General features: G+C 43.2%; 1 protein-coding gene and 1 long non-coding RNA gene across 3 annotated transcripts; one reads left to right on the plus strand and one right to left on the minus strand.

The window, feature by feature from the left end:
* Nucleotides 1-819: 819 nt before the first annotated feature.
* Nucleotides 820-7,609, minus strand: LOC111987687 (protein EARLY-RESPONSIVE TO DEHYDRATION 7, chloroplastic). Of its 2 annotated transcripts, XM_065778038.1 has the most exons (5): nucleotides 6,904-7,609; nucleotides 6,454-6,755; nucleotides 5,997-6,163; nucleotides 1,662-1,746; nucleotides 820-1,259 (listed from the first exon to the last, which is right to left on the minus strand). In XM_065778038.1, exons 1-5 carry the CDS (start codon nucleotides 7,495-7,497, stop codon nucleotides 1,070-1,072), a joined length of 1,338 nt encoding a protein of 445 aa, XP_065634110.1. In that variant the 5' UTR covers nucleotides 7,498-7,609; the 3' UTR covers nucleotides 820-1,069. The 2 variants fall into 2 exon arrangements, with proteins under 2 accessions (XP_065634110.1, XP_065634111.1); XM_065778039.1 differs by lacking the exon at nucleotides 820-1,259 and having other exon boundaries at nucleotides 1,658-1,746; nucleotides 6,454-6,764.
* A 97-nt stretch (nucleotides 7,610-7,706) lies between these two features.
* Nucleotides 7,707-10,060, plus strand: LOC136069475 (uncharacterized). Its single transcript, XR_010630687.1, has 3 exons — nucleotides 7,707-8,025; nucleotides 8,119-9,095; nucleotides 9,192-10,060. It is a non-coding gene; the product is annotated as an uncharacterized LOC136069475 (long non-coding RNA).
* The last annotated feature ends 11,564 nt before the right edge of the window (nucleotides 10,061-21,624 follow it).

Consider the following 21,624-nt stretch of genomic DNA (forward strand, 5'->3'; position numbering starts at 1 on the left):
AAAAATAAAAGTTATCATGTGAAGAAGGAAAACATAATTTAACATGTGAAATTAAAAAGTCTAATAACAGTTTATGAGTCAAACAACTGTTGTAGTGCAGATTCCGTTTCAACTTGGCTAAAGCAGCTTGTTTCACCAAAAACCCTAGAAAATTGTATTCCTCTTGTTTCCTTTTTTTTTTCAACTTAATTTTTTTTTTTTTTTAAATCAAACTTTTCAACTACATTTAATTTAAAGCATGGTTATATAAATAAAAAGGTATACGTTTCTAGCATTACTGCCTTTAATAATATATAGACAAAAAAATAAATAAATAAATAAAGACAACATTAATTTTTTCATGAGACAGTCAGAATGAACTCGTTCCAGTTCAACATTCAAGGTCAAGTGCCCAGTATGGTATTATTCCTAGTGTCCATCCTTTAGGACAGTTACTAAAATTCTGTTTGGGTGGCAAGAAAAAGCCATGTGAGATTACCACACCTTCAGCTGGCGATAGACAAGACCTCCCCAAATAGAAGAACAAGGAGAACCCTAGTCTAGCCCTGCACCATTAAATGGAGAGGAAGTAGAAGATGATGAGGAGTAAAGAGGCTGCATATCTGGGCAGAGTTACATGAAATCCTTTTGAGAAGTCACAGTTCTGCCACCTGCTTTTGTTACCAAAGGGGTGTCTTGTGTTGATGATGACTGCCAAATATATCATCTACGTGTGGCTTTATTGGTGATGGACTTGGAAACAGTCTATAAAGTTTCTTGTCACATTTTCATATAGTTGTGGGAAAGAGTAATACAATATACTAATATAAAGCATAAATATTGGAAGGAGAATACCATGATTACATTTAAGATCTGTATACATTCTTGTTGACCATACTTGATTGAGTTTGTATTGTGACACAAAACCAAAGCTTTGTTGGTTTTAGAACAAACGAATCAAATACACTCTAGGCTTATCTACAACAACAATAACAACTTAAATGTTTCATCTAACTTAAGTAAAAATGGGAGAAAATACTAAATTAAATGGCCAGACATCTACTACACTATCAACAAATTCCATCAGCAATTACTTGGAAGTCTTAGCCTTCCTCTCAGCAGCTACAGCTTTAGCAGCAGTCTTGGCAAGTTTGGTAGGTTTCAGAACACTTTTAGGGTTGAATGCCTTTCGGATCTTAAAAGCGGCCCATCCAGTGCCTATAGCATGGCCAGCAGCATCAAGCCCTTCGCTTGTTGCATGACCTGCTTGTTCCCCATACCTGCAGGACAAACATCATCCAAATTCAAACTCTAAATAGTTAGAGACGCATGATGACCCACTTTGTAAAACATGTTGGGGATGAAAACGTAGTCCCAATATTTGAGGCAGAAATACATAAAAGTTGGGCAAAGCAAAGCTGAAAGTGATTCACAACATTACTAAAGCATGAAAGCAAGAAAACAAACTTTGATTGGTTGTCATTTTTTTCTTCTCAAGAAAAACATTGCTCATCAGTTACTGTATCACTAACGTGAATTGTCCCCAAATGATATCACTTAATGCGTCTATAAGCTTCATGCTATTTAATTCAAGTCTTTACGCATTAGCTTAATTTATACCTATATTCATAATATTTATAAATAAATAAAAATAAAATAAAAAACGCATCTGCTTAATTTACCTGTGGGAGACAAGTTCAGTAGTCACAGAGGATGATTTTGACATGACATTTTTCCCAGCAACTTCAACAGCATCACAGACTTTGCCTATTTACAAGGAATTAGAAACATAAATAATAGAAACTAAAAGAAATATTTTAACTTGGAAATAAATTTATTATTAAGAAAAAATTACCAACAGAAGCATTGATATCACATCTTTAAAAAATTCAATAACAAAGTCATTGGAAGTATTCATTGCTAATGAGTTCACATCACTCGAAAAGTGGAAAGTTTTGTTGTGGGGGGGGGGGGGGGGGGGGGGTGTGGAACGGGGGCAAAAGNCATAAATAATAGAAACTAAAAGAAATATTTTAACTTGGAAATAAATTTATTATTAAGAAAAAATTACCAACAGAAGCATTGATATCACATCTTTAAAAAATTCAATAACAAAGTCATTGGAAGTATTCATTGCTAATGAGTTCACATCACTCGAAAAGTGGAAAGTTTTGTTGTGGGGGGGGGGGGGGGGTGCGGTTGTGGAACGGGAGCTAAAGCGTTAAAATATCCCCCATTCAACAGCTAATAATAGTTTCAAAGATCTTTTTCACTTTCATGCTAGTCTGTAGGAGTTTATTAGTTCCCAAATAGAACCGTATATCCCTATCAGAAAAGGGATGGTATCCACGAGCCTATAAATATTATGGACTACAAAAATTTGAGTTTAGGTTAAATTAGTAATCTGGTCCACAGACCATTGGATAAAGTTTAATTTAGTCCCTTAACTATTAGATGTGTCAATATTGTCACACAACTTTCAAGATCAAGTCAAGTTCATCCTTACTTTTGTCTCGAATGAAACTTAAAAGAAAAAAAATACAATTTTGATCCTTAAAATAGAAGGTAAGTTCAATTTTGGCACCTCAAATATTTAAAAGGTAAGTCTATTTTTGCTGGAGTTACATTCTTTAACTAATATGGCATTAATTAAATATTAGTGTAAATTATAGTTTCAGTCCCAGATATATAGGATAAATTTGATTTTGAAACCTCGAATTTAAAAAGTGAGAATTCACTAAAATATTTAAACGGTTTAGAATTTAATCCCTCTGTCAATTCTTCTCCAGCCACCAACTGCATTTTTCTCTATTAACATTGTTTCAAATAAGAAGATTGTCATCTTGGGTTTTGCTTTCAAGAAAGATATCGGTGACATAACTGAGACCCCTTCAATTGATCCGTGAAAAAGCTTATTGTATGGCAGGGGACAGCTAAAGCATATATGGCACACAGGTCACTGAAGACCAGCTCCAGAGGAACCCCACAGTGGAAAAAGTTTATTTGGGATCATCCCATTCACCTCTAGCCACCACCGTGAAGCATAGTTTGGGAAGCTTAAGAAAGATGTGGCCAGCAGCTCGAGAAGAAAAGAAAAAAGAGTGGAGGAGAAAATTCTTGAAAAGAAATGAGAGAAGGAAAAAGAATGAAAATAAAGGGCAAAAGTTATATACAGTACCTATGTCCTATACCTAAGATTCCCCATTTAAAATTTAGCCATGTGGCTACTTAACAGAATTCACTAAACGGCGTTAAATGTTTAAAACTCTTTCTATTCTCCTGTGAGAAAAACCTACCCCTTTCTCTGTCACTTCCCCTGAACTCAAGATGCAAAACTCTTTCAGCCCCCTTGCCTCTTTGCTAGAAATCAAAATCCCACACCATCTTGAACAGAAATCGAACACTTTTGGTACAATCACTCTAATAGAAGTGGTAGTAGACTTAAAGTTCGCCTCAGAGGTGAAATTCCAAGACATTCATTGATACAGCCGTAAGAGAACTTCCCAGATGGAGCAGGTATCCTAACTCTTTGCAAATGGAGTCCACAAATTCCTTCACAACTGTATACTCGTGTCATCTTCTCTTCCTTAGAAGTAAAGAAATTGATTTCATTAGTACAATCGCAGACCTTAAAGAATTGGGTCTAGAAAAATGGTCCAAGATTCTATAGGTTTTGTAATAATGATTAAACTGACTAAACTCAATGAACCCATCTTTCCAATAATTGACATTGCTGTCAGGCATTTTCACTACGACAACACCTGTGTTCCTCGTCCTCCAAAATCCAAGAACATAAAAAGCAATCCACAAAAATCCCTTATTCCAAATCCACCGTCCAAAATTCCAAATCCAAGGACCCTAAAGTGATTCAACAAGTCCCCCTTCTCTTTCAATGAAGACTCGATTTTTTCCCCTTCTTCCTCTTTCACCTTCCAATTTCAATCTGTCAATGAAAGTTTTGGAGTTCCGCATTTTATTTGAATTCCATGGCCACCACCACTCCTGTTTGAGTAATTCCACTAAAAGTTCTTAATTTCTGTTCAAAGAGGGCATGGATTTGTGATTATTAGCAAAGAGAGAAGAGGCAGACTGAATTGAGAGAGAAAGCCTTTGAGTTCATTGCAAATTTGACTTTAACAAATTTTCTCACTGGAAGAGTAGGTGTTGTAACGGGGTTAAGTAATTTCGTTATGTAGCCACATAGCTAAATTTTGAGAAGGGAACCTATGGTACATGACATAAGGTACTGTATTTAAGTTTTATCCGAAAATAAAAATGTCAGAATAACATGATACTACATAAGCAAAAAGGGACAGAATTGACAGAGGGACTAAACTAGTACCTTTTAAATATTTGAGTGACCTTGCCAAAAAATATTTGACCAAAATTGAACTGATCTCATGTTTCACAGACCAAAAGTATACATATAGCTATGTCATTATCTATTCAGCATACTGTTAGCCATGCTAACAAAAAATGGATGAAAATTAATTAAAAGGACTAAATAGTTCCTTTTCATATATTTGAGAATTAAGTGACCAAAATCAAACTTACCCCATATTTCAAGGGTCAAAAGTAAAATTTACCCAAACTTTAACAGAATTATTTGAAACTGGTGGTGATGAAAATAATTAAGAAGGGTGCAAGTGACATGCGCTCTGTTCTTTGCCAGTGTTTAATATTTTGTTTTCCAAACCATACTTGCACAGAATAATAAAAACCATCTAATATAATGAAACAGTAAAATATATTAAACCTGTTTGACGAAGGAAATCTGAAGACACATGTAAAAAATTGAACTCAGAAGTAAAAGTATTATCAATAAAAATAATAAAATAAAAAGTACCAACCAAAGCATTGTTATCCAATCTTTAAAACTCAATGCTGAAAAAATCATGATTGCCAAGGAGTTCATCCTTGATAAAACAAAATAGTGGGAAAAACAATACTCCTTGGATGGGGGAGAGGGAAGACAAAAATTTGAAATGCCCCTCATTTGAGGGCTCGTAACAGTCACAAAGATCTTGTTGGCTTTCATTCTAGTTTTCAGAGGTCTCACAATTTATTAGAATAGATAATGAGCATTTTGGGTTTTTTTTTTTTTTGGTGTCTGTGTGGAGGGAGAGGAGAGTGAAGTCCAGATGGGAGGAGAGTAGATAGGGGAGGGGAATGGTTACTCCTCGTTACTATTCTACATTACACCTGCTCTTACCCTTAATTTCTCTGATGGTGGTTAATAGTTTTCTGTCCAAAACCATTCTTATGCATACAACATCTAAATAACCCCTTTCTTATACAAGCAATAACCCATCACCTTTAAGCAATCAAAAGCCAACCCACCAACCTTAATTCATGTACGATTCAATTCAACGAGTATTGTTTGGCAACAAAATGAGAACATCTAAAGCCATTTAAACAGCCCCTATTATATTTACCATTAACCCATCACCTTAAAGCAATGTAAAGCCATCCCGCCAACCTTATTTCATGGATGATTGATTCAATTAAACAGATATTTTTTGGCAACACAGTGAGAACATAGTTCCAGCCAGGAACTAAAGTACAACAAGAATATTTAATGAAGTCTGTCAAAGCAATGACAATCCATGAACAGAAGGGCCAAAAACCAATACCATCCACTCAACTCACGTGAACCATAAGAGGAGATAAAAACCAGAACACACATTTAAATCCTCTAGAATTGAAATTAAACGGCCTGCCATCCTCCTTTTTTCTCAAATCTACCTTCAACACCCTACTGCCCCTTTCCTCCAGTTACAAATATTTTCCCTTTCCAGTTTCCACACACATCATGTGTGCCACTCTGCTATTTTGTGGTAATCAAATAGGAAGCAAGGTGAAGCAAACCAACATTAACTTCATAGATTTTATAATGCATCTATTTATGAACTTTTGGATTAAAAGCTGTTTGATAGAGTAAAAACAGCCATTCAGAAAAGAAATATATGCTAATATATTATAATATATAACGCAATGGCTTGAGATGATCAACATACTAAATCCATCTAGGGAAGCAAGCACAATCTCCCCTGGTAGGTAGCCAAAAAACTTCTTGCCCACTTTTGAATTTGCCACTGAGCCTGTTATAAATCCAGAGACTTTGACAACCCCAGAGAGGACCCCAGTTGCAACTTTCTCTGTCATTTTGGTCACCCTCTTAACCCTACATACACAATCAAAGCCAAAAAAAAAAAAAAATCTTTAAAAGTTTAATCAATACTTGGCAACTACACCCAGAGAGAGTATCACAATATTTGAGTTTCTTTTCCCATTTTCAACTAAACCATTTCAAAACTTTACCACCTATCTGTGACATAGCTCCCATTTTCATTTCAACCACAAACACACATATATTTCTACATAAAACATGCCCTTAACCAATAAAAAAAAAGACCAAAACAAGAATTTCATTAACCACCGCAGTTTATTGTTGATTTGTACTCATTCCCATACCTTTTAATCCGCTTCAAGGTTTGGGGACTGATCTCGGAATTGGAACCCGGAGCCAACCTTTTCTTCATCACATCATTCCCCAACCTCAAGCTCTCTATCGTCACATCCCCGCACCACAAGATCCCCTGGATCAGTTTTCCCGAACCCGCCGCGATCATCTTTGCGGTAGTGCTACTGTAATCCTCCACATTGGGCGCCAGCGTAGTCCAATACGCGGCGCACCGCTTCTCCATCAGCTCTTTCTTCTTCACAGACTTCAAATCCGCCGGCGAAGTCTCCATCGCCATCGAACCGTCCAGCGCCTCCCCCTTCTTCTTCGCATTGTCCGAAACTTTCTGCTCCGAGAAGCTACTGTAATCCTGCAAAATGGAATCCAGGTCTTTCAAAAGCTTTTCCTGCCCCTTGGACGCGATCAGGCGAAGTCTCCATCGCCATCGAACCGTCCAGCGCCTCCCCCTTCTTCTTCGCATTGTCCGAAACTTTCTGCTCCGAGAAGCTACTGTAATCCTGCAAAATGGAATCCAGGTCTTTCAAAAGCTTTTCCTGCCCCTTGGACGCGATCGTCAATCCGTAATTCAACATGTTATCAGAGTCTTTATCGTCGTCGTCGTCGGAATCGGAGGCGTGTTGCTTCGCGTCGCGGAGGGAGAAGAAGTAGTGCGAGTGGTCAAGCTTGACGGCAGCTTCGTCTTTCACCAGAGGCCATTGGATCTCATCGGCGACACGGGCGAGGACGGCGACGACGTCGTCTCCCTGACGGAGACGGACGACGGTGAGATCGCCGCAAGCGAGCTCGACGCTGTAGTGCTTGTCGATGAGGTTGAGAATGGCGCCGGGGATCTTGATGAGGACCTCTTCGATGGCCTTCGGCGGAGCCGCGGGTGAAGTCTGGTGGTCGACTGTGGGTTCCGGGAAGAGATTACCAGCGAGGTCTCGCATATCGAATGAGGGGTAAAGATTGGAGGAGGAGGAGGAAGAAGGGTTAGGGTTTGATTGGATCCCAACCTCCGGGTAGAGAGGAGTTTTGTGGGAATAGTAAGCCATTGATTAAATTTTGTGTTGGTGTTTTGTTTGTTACTGATCGATTATTAATGATTTGAACATGAAGGGAAAGCTAAATCGGCGGTTGCCGTTGCCATTGGGGTTGGAGTTGGAGTTGGGGAAGTTGAGTTTTGGAGAGGAAGGTGGGAACGGGAAGTGTAACGTCATATCACATACGTGGCGAAGTTCCCGCGTTGGAAACGCGGAGGGACCGACAATGTTTTTTATTTATTTATTTATTTATTAAAAGACCGACGATGTTTTGAGTTTGAGCAGTTACATTCTCGTGAGCAGCTCGCGCGGACGCCCTGAACGAGAAGATGGGGCTAAGGTTGATCCACCACGACGTGAACTAGTGCTACAACCTTCAGCTCCTTAAGGACAAGTCTTATTACCTGAAGACGAGGGACTACAGGGTGCGGCTCATCCAGTGCCTCCCTGAGTCCAGCAAGGGGCTAAACGAGGATTTTCTCATCGTGTCCGGGGAGTGGCACGATGGCCTTCACTGCCCAACAACGGAGGGAATACCAGGTGGGGCAGTGGGAGTAGGAGGGGTTTTAAGTTCTTTTGTCTTTTTTCTTCCCCTTTTTTTTTTACTGACGTGGTGGTGTTTTCCGTTTGCAGACCCGCACGCCTTTGAGCGCCACTTCCACTTGGTCAACTGGGAAGATTTGCAAAAGGTGCTGAGGGCGTCGGTTTATATAAACGAGGACGACAATCAAGTTAGGGCCGCCCACAAAATCTTGGGGTATACTCCTGTCCAGAAATCATTCTCGGTTCCGAAGCACGTGATCCGAGCCAACGACCCTCGGCTTCAGAGAATTACTGTGACCGAGGACGGATTTCAGTTCCCCGAGGAGCCTTCCGAGTCAGAAGTTGTTACTGTAGCCGTTCCTTCTTCTTCCCAAGTGTTCGCCGAGGTTGCCGAGGAGGATCCAGAGAGAGAAGAGGACGCGTTCGACGTTTTCGCATAGCTTGATCAGTCCGAGGACCCTCCCGGGGACTTGAGCGACCCTTGTTTGACCGAAGCAGACCTCCTTGCTTCAGAAGCCCCTCCTCTGCCAGCAATGGGTTACAAGAGGAAGCCCACCACCAGCTTGTTGGACCTGATTGAAGGCCAACCGGGGAAGTCCCAGCAGAAGCTTCCCCCTCCTCCTCCGAAGACTAGGTCGACTTCCGCTCAGCAAAAGCTTCCCCCTCCTCCTCCTCCTCCTTCCTAGACGGGCTTGCCTTCTGGGACTGTGCCTGCCGACCCCAAAAAGAAGAAGGATAAGGGCAAAAGGCCTATGGAGGATAAGACGGTGTCCTCGCAGGAGGAGGACAACACTCTGCGGCCGTCCAAGCAGCTTAAGATAGGCGGCAAGAGCCAGGACAGGTAGGTCGACACCACCTCGTCTGAGGCCCACGCCTGGCTCCCAGCCCCAATGCTCCATGGGGAGCCCCTGAAGGATGATGCCTCCCTCAGGGACTTCAACGAGGGCGAAGGGGCGCACGTGGCCGATGCGCTGGAGAGGTGCCTGCTGCTCCCGGCGGACATGGCCGAGCTGAACTCTTTGAGGAGCAAGCAGGTCTTCCTCAGCCTTAAGCGATATATGGGGATGGTAAGGGCTATAATTTCGACTCTCCTCCCTTTCTTTTCCTTTTCCCTTCCCCCTTTTTTCTTTGTTGGGCTTATGGTGCATCGGTTACTCTGGCAGGCTGTCCAGGCCATCTATAGGTTGGAGGGGGCGACGAACGACTAGAGGAAGGCCCTCGACCAGGAGCATGATTGGCGCTTTCAGGCCACCCGGGCTCTGAAGAATTTCGAGGCTGATCTCGTCAAGGCCCGAGAGGACTTGAAGGCGATGACCAGGGCTCGGGACAGTGCAGTGTCCGGTCTTGAGGGTGCCTAGAACCAGGCCAAAGAGTAGACAAGGCGCCTGGGTGAGGCAGAGGAGCAGTTGCAGATCGCGAGGGATCTGATCGCAGATCTGCAGGCTAAGGTGGCTGCGGCCGAGGGGGCCCAGAGGGAGGCAGAGTGGGCCAGAGACCAGGCTCGGCGGGCTAATGACGAGGCGGATTTTGGCAGGGAGATGGCCCTGACTGCCAAGGAGGAGGCTGAGACCGCAGCCTACGCTGATGGGGTGGCTGAGGTAGAAGCCCTCTATAAAGCTCAAGTCTCGAGGGTATGTAGGCGATACTGCTCCCAGGTCTGGGCTGAGGCCCTCAGACAAGCTGGGGTGGAGGCCTCGTCCGACCTGTGGAAGGCGGAGAGAGTGTACTACCCCCCTGCTATCCGCGAGGTCGCCCCTGAAGGCACTAAGGCTGGGGAGATTGTTGAAGAGGTGGGGGCTGCTGAACTAAGGGAGCATCCGAGCGAGGAGGTGCCCCAAGAGATAGTGGAGGTCCCTTCCGATGCTCAAATTCCCACCACCGAGGAAGCAGCCGTTCTCGCCGTACCCCTGCAGGCCGTCCCCTCAAGCCAGGGCTTGGAGGAGTCAGAGGTTGCCCCTGTCCAGCCTGAGCAAAAGGAGTAGATCCCCCGGCGTATCAGTCCAACGTGCCCTTGCTGCTTCTATGCTTTTTTCCCTTGTGTTATTTTATTTTATTTGGTTATTGTTCTTTCTTCTTCTTTTTTTTTTTCTTCTTTTTTTTTTTTTTTTTTTTTTTTTTTTTTTTTTTTTTAGGTAAAGATTGGAGGAGGAGGAAGGGTTAGGGTTTGATTGGATCCCAACCTCCGGGTAGAGAGGAGTTTTGTGGGAATAGTAAGCCATTGATTAAATTTTGTGTTGGTGTTTTGTTTGTTACTGATCGATTATTAATGATTTGAACATGAAGGGAAAGCTAAATCGGCGGTTGCCGTTGCCATTGGGGTTGGAGTTGAAGTTGGGGAAGTTGAGTTTTGGAGAGGAAGGTGGGAACGGAAAGTGTAACGTCATATCACATACGTGGCGAAGTTCCCGCGTTGGAAACGCGGAGGGACCGACAATGTTTTTTTTTTTTTTTTTTTGATTAAAAGACCGACGATGTTTTGAGTTTGAGCAGTTACATTCTCGTGAGCAGCTCGCGCGGACATACTTACCCTTCTTTTATTGAAGCACTACATTTATAATATTTTTATAATAAATTATAGGTAGTTAGTTATTATTAGTTTAAATTTGAACTGTTAAAATTCTAAAAAATAACAACGGTAACAACTTGTCACTTTTAATTTATTGTGAAAATGTTGTAAAATTTTACTATTTAAGGGGCTTCTCCTGTTTGGATTTTTTTTTTTAATTCAAAAATGTTCTTACACCTTTATATTTAAGTAGAGACAAAACTAAAAGAAAATCTCGTAAAAATGTAACTCTAATTCCCACTAAAACATTACCTAAAAAATAGGATCACTCTACTATTAAATTTCAAATTGTTTTATCCACTTATAAATTAGACTTTCAAAATAAAAATTATATATATAAAAAATAAAAACACTTTTTTTTTTTGCTTAAAAAAAAAATCTCATTATAAGCGTGTGTGATGAGGCTAGTATTTTATTTATTTTACTACTCCACAAGAGAAAGTAATTTTTATTCTGAATTCAAATTAAAAAATTATAATAAATATTGTGAAGATGTTGTAGATATATCACTTCCCCTTATTATTATCAAATATCAAAGTTATTACTCATCCTTCTTAAAAGGGGATAAATTTTTTTTTTTTTTGAGAAGTAAGACAATTATCTTTATTATGAAAAAGAGGCTAAATTAGCACAGATAAAAGAGAAAACTGATAATGGAACATGTGGGGGATAAAAGGATCGGGCCCAAGTTAACGGGCCGAACACCCACGAGAGAACTGTTTCACGTCCGAAGAGAAGGATGAATAGAATGCGATGTCCAGATTGGAGCGGAATCCTCTGGGTAGAGGATCATCGCTTTCCGAGGAGGATATCTCCTGTCCGAGGAGGACATCTCCTGTCCGAGGAGGATGTTTTACCCTGGTATGATAGCGGAGATTAATTGAGCAGGAGGAAGTTGGTTGATCGTCCGAGGAGCCCACCTGATCAAGATAAGCTCAAAGCACACTCAAGGACGATAAGGATGAAGAATATCTGAGGGGAAGGCTGCTGCCAGTATTCAATGCATTGCAACAGCTTTTCTGGCCGCATTTATGTGGAGAAGACATCTGAACAGTGCTTCATGACCTACCGCCACTCACACAGAGATGAAAAGCAGCTGCCTGACGTGACAGGTACTTGAGCACGTCCATGGATGGGGAGCACGTGGACGGTAGGGATGAGAGTGAGAGTGGCTATATAATAGAAGGAGAGGGTATGAAACAAGGCATGGAATGTAGGCGAAACTGATCAATAAATAATAAAAGAAGTGATAATCTTTTGCTGTGAATCCCTTGTCAACTCTAGTTCTTCAACCCATACTCTACAAATTAATTGTCTTTGGGTTTACATAGAGAAATTTGACCCTACAGAACATTCTTTAGAATTTTTTAAAAAAATAACCAAATCCCTCTAACTATTTTATTAGTAAGGCAAGGTTCGAAACTATTTTCATTTCTAACAATTCGAGTCTAGAGGACTCAATTTTGCCATTTGAAAATGCACTTGGAAATCAAGTGTAAGACACTCGAGTTTCAAACTCGAGTGTGGAACACTCGATTTCCAAATGCATTTTCAACGGGCAAAATCGAGTCCTCTAGACTCGAATTGTTAGAAACCAAATATATTTGAAACGTTGCCTAACTAATTGTAGGGACTGGGTTTGAGCACTTCTACTGTTGAGTGAGTGGACTCAAGCCTAGCTAGCCTAATACAATGAATTTGTAGCGAGCGGGTTCAAGAACTAGGCCCTGGCAAGCGGACAACCCCCTATGCAGTGTTTTCCACCATCGAACGCCGACGAACCGAAACCATCCTCAAGAATCTGTCCTTGGCCTGGTCCGAGGAGTTTCTTCGTCGTCCTTCTTCCATGGGGATCCCCCCTTACTCAATCTGTTTCTCCCCTTTTATATAGTCCTCCTCCAACGATCCATTTCCTTCACTTGTTAATCATCCATGCCTTCCCTTGTTAACCCAGCCCATCAGCCACCTTGCCAGAACTCTCTGTGAGTTGCAGCAACCGAGGAAACACTGCTCAGGGGTCATTTCCCATTAATGTTGCCTGAACATCAGTCGTGCGCATTTAATGTGGAAGTGACAATTCAATCCTGGCTTTGCTCCTCGGTCTCCTTTCCACGGCCGATGTGTTGTACTTGATCTTTCTCCTTAGATGCCCTGGATGGCTGCTTTTGGTGACTCGTTACTCTTGCCTTCTACGGTCTTGGCTGGCCGAGGACAGACTTGTCCTTGGCAAGGCTCTTGGGCAATTTAGGTTTTCACACTTCATCCCCGGGCATTTCCTCCTCCTCGGCATGGGCCTTGGGCCGAGTACAAAGTGGGACGGGGTTGCCAAATTCTCAGGCCCCACAATAGCCCATCGAAATCCTACTATCCGCATCCTCGGACGGGGAGGAGGATTTTGATATCCTCGAGCCTTCGTCAGGGCTTGCCAAATCTTGGCCTACATCAGCGTTGGAGTCTTTTCGCCTGCCCAATGCACGTTTTTGGTGCCTCGATATATGGCGCGCACCTGCATTAAATTCTGGAGGTTCCATACTCCCCACGTTCAACGGTGTGATGGTAATCAGTCTGTGGGGATTTTATGTCTTTAAGGGCGGGAAACTCCGCTAGGTTGTTTTTAATTGAAGGTATAAATACTCATTTGAACTGATATGCCTTCTTACTTTTGCATTAAAGAACTTTGGCGCACACACTTTGAATCCAGTCAAACCTCCAACCCAACCAGCGTCCCTCTCCAGCATAAAAAGCCTGCCCGAGGAGCTTTTCCTCATTTCTATAAGTCTTCTTCTCTCTCTTTCCAGCTCAAATTTTCTCTCTGAGTCCTCTCTTTACTTCGCCCTTCCTTTAGTCTCTTAGCCGTTGTTAGGGATGTGTAGATTCAAGAAGTTAGTTAAGTCTGAAGAGGCGATGGAGAAATTCATCACCGATTATAGGATACCCAGTAACGTGGGTATGAGGTACTGTGAGGAGGGGGAATGGTATATTAGGAGGAAAAAGGGTAAAGTTGTGATTCCCATAATCACCTTCTTAGAAGGGGGTATGAGAATCCCTATGGGTCCGGTGACGCGCGACTAGCTTAGACATTTTCGGTTAACTCCCACCCAGTGCACTGTCAATATGTTTAGGATACTAGGGTGTGTAGATGCCTTGAATGAGAAGATGGGGTTGAGGTTAACCCACCATGATGTAAACTGGTGCTATAACCTTCAACACCTGAAGGGTAAGTCTTACTACATGAAGACGAGGGATGATAGGGTTTGGCTTATTTAGTGCCTCCTCGAGTCCAGCAAGGGGTTAAATCTGGACTTTCTTATTGTGTCAAGGGAGTGGCATGATGGCCTCCATTGCCTGACAGTAGAGGGAGAGCCAGGTAGGGTACTCGGAGTAGAGGAGGGTTGATAAGCTATGTTTTCATAGTTTGCACTGTTTGGTTGCTGATCAGCACATACTTTTTCATTTACGGATTCATGCGCCTTTGAACGGCATTTCCATTTGGTCAACAAGGAAGACTTGCAATCCGTCCTCAGGGAGAAGATCTTCATGAACGAGACCGATGATCAAGTTAGGGCTGCTCACAAGATCCTTGGGTATGATCCAACATAGAAGTCGTTCCCAACCTCGAAGTACGTGATTAGGGCTCGTGATCCTCGGCTTCACCAAATTACTGTGGTGGAGTATGGGTTCTCATTTTCCAAAGGATCTTCCACCCCGGAGGGCGTTCCGTTAGCAAGTTCTTCCTCGTCCCATTAGGCTGCGGAGATCGTGGGAGAAAGTTTGGAAAAGGAGGGAGAAGTAGTTGATCTTGACTCGTCCAAAGACGAGTTTGGTGTATTCAATCAAGCCAATCTGTCCGAGGATCCCTCCGGCGACTTGGGCGATCCCCACTTATCTGAAGCGGATCTTCTGTCTCCAAGGGTTGGTACTCAGGCTGAGACAGGTTTCAAGAGACAACCCCAAACCAGCCTGTTCGATTTGCTTGAGGGCCAGCTGGGGAAGGACACGCTGGGGAGATCACAGTCCAAGCCTCCTTCTCCTCCATCCAAGCTTCCTTCTCCCCCGCCTAAGTCTTTGCCTGCACAGACCAGGACGTCCCCCACTCTGCCAATCTCGGACCCTCGGCCCTAGTCCACCGATCTAAAGAGGAAGAGACCCTCCAAGGGCAAAGACCTAGTGGATAGGGGGGAGATCTTGTTCTTCCCAAGAGGCAGATGAAACCCGCCGGCCTTCCAAGCAGCTTAGGATTAGTGGTCAGGACAAGGGGAAAGAAGTCGTTCAGCAGTCCGAGCCCCAGGCTTGGCTGCCCGCCGCCATGCTTCATGGGAAACCTTTGATGGACGATGCCACCCTCAGGGACTTCCGAGGGGGCGAGGGGGCTAGCATAGCTGATGCTCTAGAAAGGTCCCTGCTTCTCCCTATTGACATGGTCGAGCTGGGGGGTATAAGGAGGCAAAAAGTTGCTCGTAACCTCAAGAGGTACCTGGGCATGGTAAAACTTCTGATACTTGTTCTTTCGTTTGAATTTTATTTCTCAGTATCCAACTTACGGTGTACTTGTTTCGGTTACCAGGCTATCCAGGCCACCTTTAGGTTGGAAGAGGAAGCCGATAACCAGGATAAAGCTCTGGGTCAGGAACGCAACAAATGCTTGGATGCCGTGAAAACCCTCAAGAAATCTAAGGCTAATCTCAAGAAGGCAAAGGAGAATTTGGAGGAGATGACAAAAGCCAGAGACAGCGCGGCATCTGACCTGGCCGGTGTTATGAAACAAGCTGAAGACCAGACAGGGCGCCTACAGGATATCGAGGGTCAGCTGCAAGTTGCCGAAGAGCATATTGCCGACCTCAAGCAGAAGTTGGCTGAGGCAGTGAGGGCCGAGGCGTCGCCGAGTACGCTAGGGACGAGGCCTTGAGGGCTAAAGAAGAAGTCATGTTTGCGAGGACAAATGCTAAGCGCTCCAAAGAGCAAGTAAAGGAAGAGGCCTTTGCTGAGAGGGTGGCTAAGATCGAGGCTACCCTGAAGGCTCAAGTCCCTGAGGTATGTAGGTACTATTGCTCCCAGACTTATGATGAAACCCTCAACCAAGCAGGGGTCGAGGCCTCTTCTGAGCTTAGGAGGGCCGAGAGAGTGTACTACCCTTCTGCTATTCATGAGGCTGCCTCCGTTGCCTCTGAAGCGGGCTCAGCCTTGTGAGCGACGAATGAAGGCCAGACTAGTGCTGCCGATGATCCAATGTCAATTGATAAGCTCGCTGAGGAGACTAGGCACCAAGGGGCGTTAGGGGACGAGGAAACTGGTAACCCAGTAACGCCCTAGGACGTGGTGAAGCTCACTGACCCCCAGGTCACCCTTGCCGACAAGGAGTCCTCCGGAGTTACACCTCCGAGCTAGGATCTCGAGGCACCAGATAAGGCTTCTCGACCGACCCCCGAGGACCAGCTTTCTGTTGAGTTAAAGAGATGGGCAATTTCGTTGGGCCACCTTGCTATGTTGACTTGCGCCGCCCTTGTCTTCCTTCCTCTTTGTCTTGATTCATCACCATATATTTCGTTTTGGTTTAAAACACTGTAATGTTATTTTTTAAGCTGAATGCATGGATCTTCTTTTCTTTTTACCTGGCGTCTATTGTCATTGCGATGAGTTTGGCTACCGATATAACCTGTGCTTCGATTATAAGCTTCACAATCTCTAAAACTCAACACGTTTTTTGTTCTAAACTGGCGACTGAAAGACGTAAAGCCCCTAGCAATGGTTCCCACTTAGATTTTGTTCGATAATTGAACCACATTAACACCACGACCTATTTTTGCTGGATTGGATGCTGAGGGAACAACTCCACAATATTGGTTCTACATCACATGAATGAGATATTGTAAACAGTAAAAAATGCTTAGAAAAGCTATTAGTTGCTGACTAAGCTAAAGGGTTAGGTTTAATATGCCTTAAAATGCTTTAAGTGATGCTCATGGGCTTGTGCTTGTTTACTCCTCTACTGAACATAGCCAGTCTCTCCAGGGACCTGAGTTCGAGGACCATGTGAAACCTTGGCTCTGTCTAACACTTAGTTCCCTCTGTGAGTAACTAGCCTCCCCTTAGGTTTGAGTTCAAGGGCCATGCAAGACCTTGGCTCAGCCTAATGCTTATGTTCTTCTGTGAGTAACTAGTTTTCCCATAGGTTTGCGTCCGAGGACCATGCAAGACCTTGGTTTAGTCTAGTACCCAGGTATTTTTTAAGCGGTTAGTTTTCCCATAGGCTTGAGTCCAAGGACCATGCAAGACCTTGGTTTAGTCTAATGCTTGTGTTCTTCTGCCTGGAGTGAAGGGATTGGTCCTCAGTGTTAGGAAGTCTATTTTTAGCGTGACGATGGCCTCAGCCTCACTTCACCAGAAATGGGTTACTCCTCAGATTGGGCCCTTGGTCCCGCGCTGCACTGGACAGGGGCGACTCGGATCTCTATCCTCATACGTGGTAGTAGCCCCTCGTTCACTCCAATTCTTTGCCCTCTTTGATTACGAGGCGTGTTTTGACTGTTCGAGTTGTGCGCCTGACGCTTCGGTGTGTGAGGCACGCCCTCATTAATATCCTCTTGAATTAATGCAGATCTAGCGGTGGGTGGCCTCTTTGGAATTCAGTCATGATTAATGTCGCTGATAATTCTTCCTTCGAATTCTGTGTGGACTAATTCCCACCAACTTTCGCCCTCTATATAAGTTTTTCTGGGGGAATCATCCTTCCATACCTCACAAACCTTTTAGTTGAACAGGAAACATGATCCTCCAACCCTCTAAGCCCCTTCGATAACCTTACCAGGATTATGATCAAGGCTTGAAGGAATGGGATGACCCTGGATGAGAGTAAGGGTAAGCACGCCAAAGGTGCTCTTACCCTTAAATCGAGCAAAAAGGGGGGTCCGCCTCCCTCAACCGAGAGCCATAGCGGTTGTAGTTCGCGTCAGGCTTCTGGTGCGGCAGAGCTTGGGCGTCATTCTAATGATAGCGTGCCTGACAGTTAGGAGGGAGGTCCATGAGGAACATAATGCTTTTCTCTGATACACGTTTGTGACTGCCCTTCAAGTTGGTAGTGACCCGTGCCTAGCTCAACCGCCGATGGAGGCTCGCAAGATTACGTCACGTCTAGTTCCCGGGTGTTGTCGCCTCCAATGTTTAACCATCATGAGGTTGGGGGAGCATCAAGGGAACATCATGGGGTGGGGCCATCAGGTGCTTTTGCGTCTGCTCCTCTCTTCTCACTGACACCACCCACACCAGCCCGGGGGTTGTTGGTAGCCTTAAAACAAGCCTGCCTCAGCCTTCCTTCCTAAGGTTAGCTTTCGAACAAGCCCGTCTGGGCCTTCATTTGTAGAGTTGGCTTTAAGACAAGTCTCTCTGAGCCTCTGTTTGTACAATGTATATATATATATATATTTTTATTTAATAAAAAGGCTGCAATGTTTATTCGCTTTTCCTTTTCTCTGAATCATTTATTTTCCTACAATAACTGTTTCTTGAGCAGATGCGTCGTTGTTTTTTTGTTTTTTTGTTTTTAATGGGATTCGGGATCGGTGTCGTTGGCGATGACGAAAAACTGCCTACTTTTTATAAACTAGCAACCTAGGAACGATTGTCCACTGTGCTTGCTAGTGCACAAGTTCTTTCCACAGACGGCGCCAATTGTAGGGACTGAGTTTAAGCACTTCTATTATTGAGTGAGCGCCCAACTAGCCCAATACAATGAATTTGTAGAGAGCGGGTTCAAGAACTAGGCCTTGGCAAGCGGACAACCCCCTATGCAGTGTTTTCCACCATCGAACGCTGGCGAACCGAAACCATCCTCAAGAATCTGTCCACTGCTTGATCTGAGGAGCTTCTTTGTCGTCCTTCTTCCATGTGGATCCCCCCTTACTCAATCTGTTTCTCCCCCTTTATATAGTCCTCCTCCAATGATCCCTTTCCTCAATTTGTTGATCATCCATGTCTTCCTCTGTCAACCCGTCCCATCAGCCACCTTGCCAGAACTCCCTGTGAGTTGTGAACAAAGAAACAAAGAAAGCAGAGAGAAATAGATTGAGAGAAAACAAAAGGCAAAAGAGAGTTCTAGAATTCTTTATTTCTATAATGTAATCCCCACAATACATCACTAAGCTGTGCTAAACATATATACACAATCAGAGAGAGAAAGAGAGGAAGCGTAAATCAAAGAGGTTGTTATAACAGATTAACCACCTCTAACACATTATTATCACTACATTTAATCCTAAAATATCTGACTTAACCAAACGATAGTGTTTTGAGTTTTAGTGATACGGTGCATTGGCTTTTTCTTACTACGACACCATTTTCATCTTGCCTTTTGCAAGTCTGAGAGCATTTGAAGGTTCTTTGTCTTCATCACCAGAGATAACTTCATCCTCTGCTATCTTATACTCTTCATCCCCCTTCAAGCTCATGGGGAATTGCCACATGAGTTTGGAAGTCAGCCACTGAAAAAGAGGAGAAGCCAGACCCTTAGTCAGAATATCAGCCAATTGATCTTGAGAGGCAACAAACTTAACCAGAAGATCATGCCTCAAAACTCTCTCACGAACAAAATGGAAGTCCACTTCTATATGCTTTGTACGAGCGTGAAAAACAGGATTAGAAGCAATAGCAAGGGCTGATACGTTATCACACCACAAGACAGGAGGATCAAACAGAAAAACACCAAAATCCTTGAGAAGCATTCTAATCCAACAGACCTCAGCAGCACAGGAAGCTAGAGCTCTATACTCTGCCTCAGTGGAAGAACGAGAGACGGTAGATTGCTTCTTGGCAGACCAGGTGATTGGAGAATTACCAAGAAACACTAAAATACCAGAGATGGACTTCCTATCCATAGGATCACCGGCCCAGTCTGCATCACTGTAGGCAGAAAGGGCCAATGGACCAGGTGTAAAGGCCAAACCTTGATGAATTGAACCTTGTAAATACCTCAAAATTCTCTTGGCTGCCTGAAGATGATTAGAAGTAGGACTACTCATGAATTGACAAGCCTGTTGGACTGCAAAGGATATGTCAGGTCTAGTGAAAGTCAGATACTGTAAAGCACCCACCATGCTTCTATAAATGGTAGGATCTTGCAACAAAGGACTATCATTGGCTAGGAGATGAGCATTAGGAGAGCAGGGAGTCTTGCAAGGCTTGCAACCAGATATGGAAAACTTATTCAGCAAATCCAAAGTATACTTAGTCTGATGAACAAAGAGACCACTAGGTGTATAGTCTATTTAAAGCCCCAAGAAATAATGCAACCTACCTAAGTCCTTGAGATCAAAATCAGTACCCAACATAGCAAAAAGAGATGTAATAAAGGCAGCATGATTGTCAGTGACTATGATATCATCCACATAAAGTAAGAGAAAGACCAAATGAGAATCATGATTATAAATGAACAAATTCCCATCAGCACTAGAGGCAACAAAACCAAGATGAAGTAATTGAGAGCTAAACCTCTCAAACCAGGCCCTTGGAGCCTGTTTCAGTCCATACAAAGCCTTATGTAAAAGACAAACATGATTAGGATAGAACTGATCCTCATAACCTTGTGGTTGAGCCATATAAACTTCCTCCTTGAGAATACCATGAAGGAAGGCATTGCTTACATCCAACTGCCTGAGAGACCAACCATAGTTCACAGCAAGAGCAAGCAACAATCTGACAGTGGTAGGTTTGACCACAGGGCTAAAGGTTTCCTCATAATCCAACCCATATTGCTGAAGGTACCCCCTAGCCACTAGCCTAGCCTTGTATCTGGCAATAGAACCATCACTGTGCCTTTTAAGTTTATAAACCCACTTACAAGTGACAATATTCTTGTTTGCAGGAGGTGGTACAAGAGACCAAGTCTGCTGCTTGAGTAAAGAATTAAACTCAGAATCCATAGCAGCCTTCCATTGAGGGTGCTTAACAGCCACGGCAAAGTATGGAGGCTCCTGAAAGGTGTAATCAGTACCCACCTTAAGAACCTTAGGCTTGTGGATACCTAGTTTTGACCTTGTAACCATGGGATGATTATTAACAGGAATAGAAGAGGATGACTCAGGTGAGACAGACAAAGGTAAAGCAGGAACAGAGGAAGGACTAGAAGAGGAAGAGGAATTGGAATCAGACATACACAAGTCAGATTGAAGAAAAGCAAAAGGAAAGGAATCAGGAAAGGTAGACAAGGGAGAAGAAGAAGAGGAGGGAGCAGTAGAAGAAGAAGAACTTGACACATTGGACTTGACAGAAAACCAGGCAGAATCTGAAATAGAAGTAGAGAAAGGAACATTGGGAGTAGTGAGATTAGGCCTATCAGCAAATGGAAAAACATTTTCATTGAATAAAGCATAGCAGGTAGTGTATATTTTGTTGGTAGTAGGGTCTAAGCACAAATACCCTTTGGACAAAGGAGGATACCCGAGAAACACACATTCTATAGACCTAAGCTGAAGTTTATGTTTGTTGTAGGGTCTAAGGTAGGGATAGCAGGCACAACCAAATGTCCTAAGAGCTGACAAAGGTGGAGAAACAGAATTGACCATCTCCCAAGGAGAAATAAACCCAAGAGCAGATGATGGCAGCCTATTAATGAGAAATGATGCAGTGGAAAAAGCATAGGACCAAAAATTTAGAGGTAAGTGAGACTGATATAGCAAAGCTAATCCAGTCTCCACAATCTGCCTATGTTTCCTTTCTGAGACACCATTTTGTTGAGGAACATAAGGACATGAAGTTTGATGAACAATACCATTATCAGAACAGAGTTGTTGAAATTGAGAATTAAGGTATTCCTTGCCATTATCAGACCTAAGAATCTTAATTTTAGCAGAATATTGAGTCTCAACCAAATTTTTAAAGTGCTTAAACACAGCAAACAACTCAGATTTCTGTTTGAGTAAAAAGAACCAGGTATATCTAGTGTAATCATCAATGAATACCACATAGTAAGAGTAACCAAATAAAGAGGAAATGGGAGCAGGACCCCAAACATCAGAGTGCACAATTTGAAGCATAGAATT

This window comes from Quercus suber, unplaced genomic scaffold, assembly GCF_002906115.3.
Source record: "Quercus suber isolate HL8 unplaced genomic scaffold, Cork oak 2.0 scaffold_172, whole genome shotgun sequence".
Classification (NCBI taxonomy): Eukaryota; Viridiplantae; Streptophyta; class Magnoliopsida; order Fagales; family Fagaceae; genus Quercus; species Quercus suber.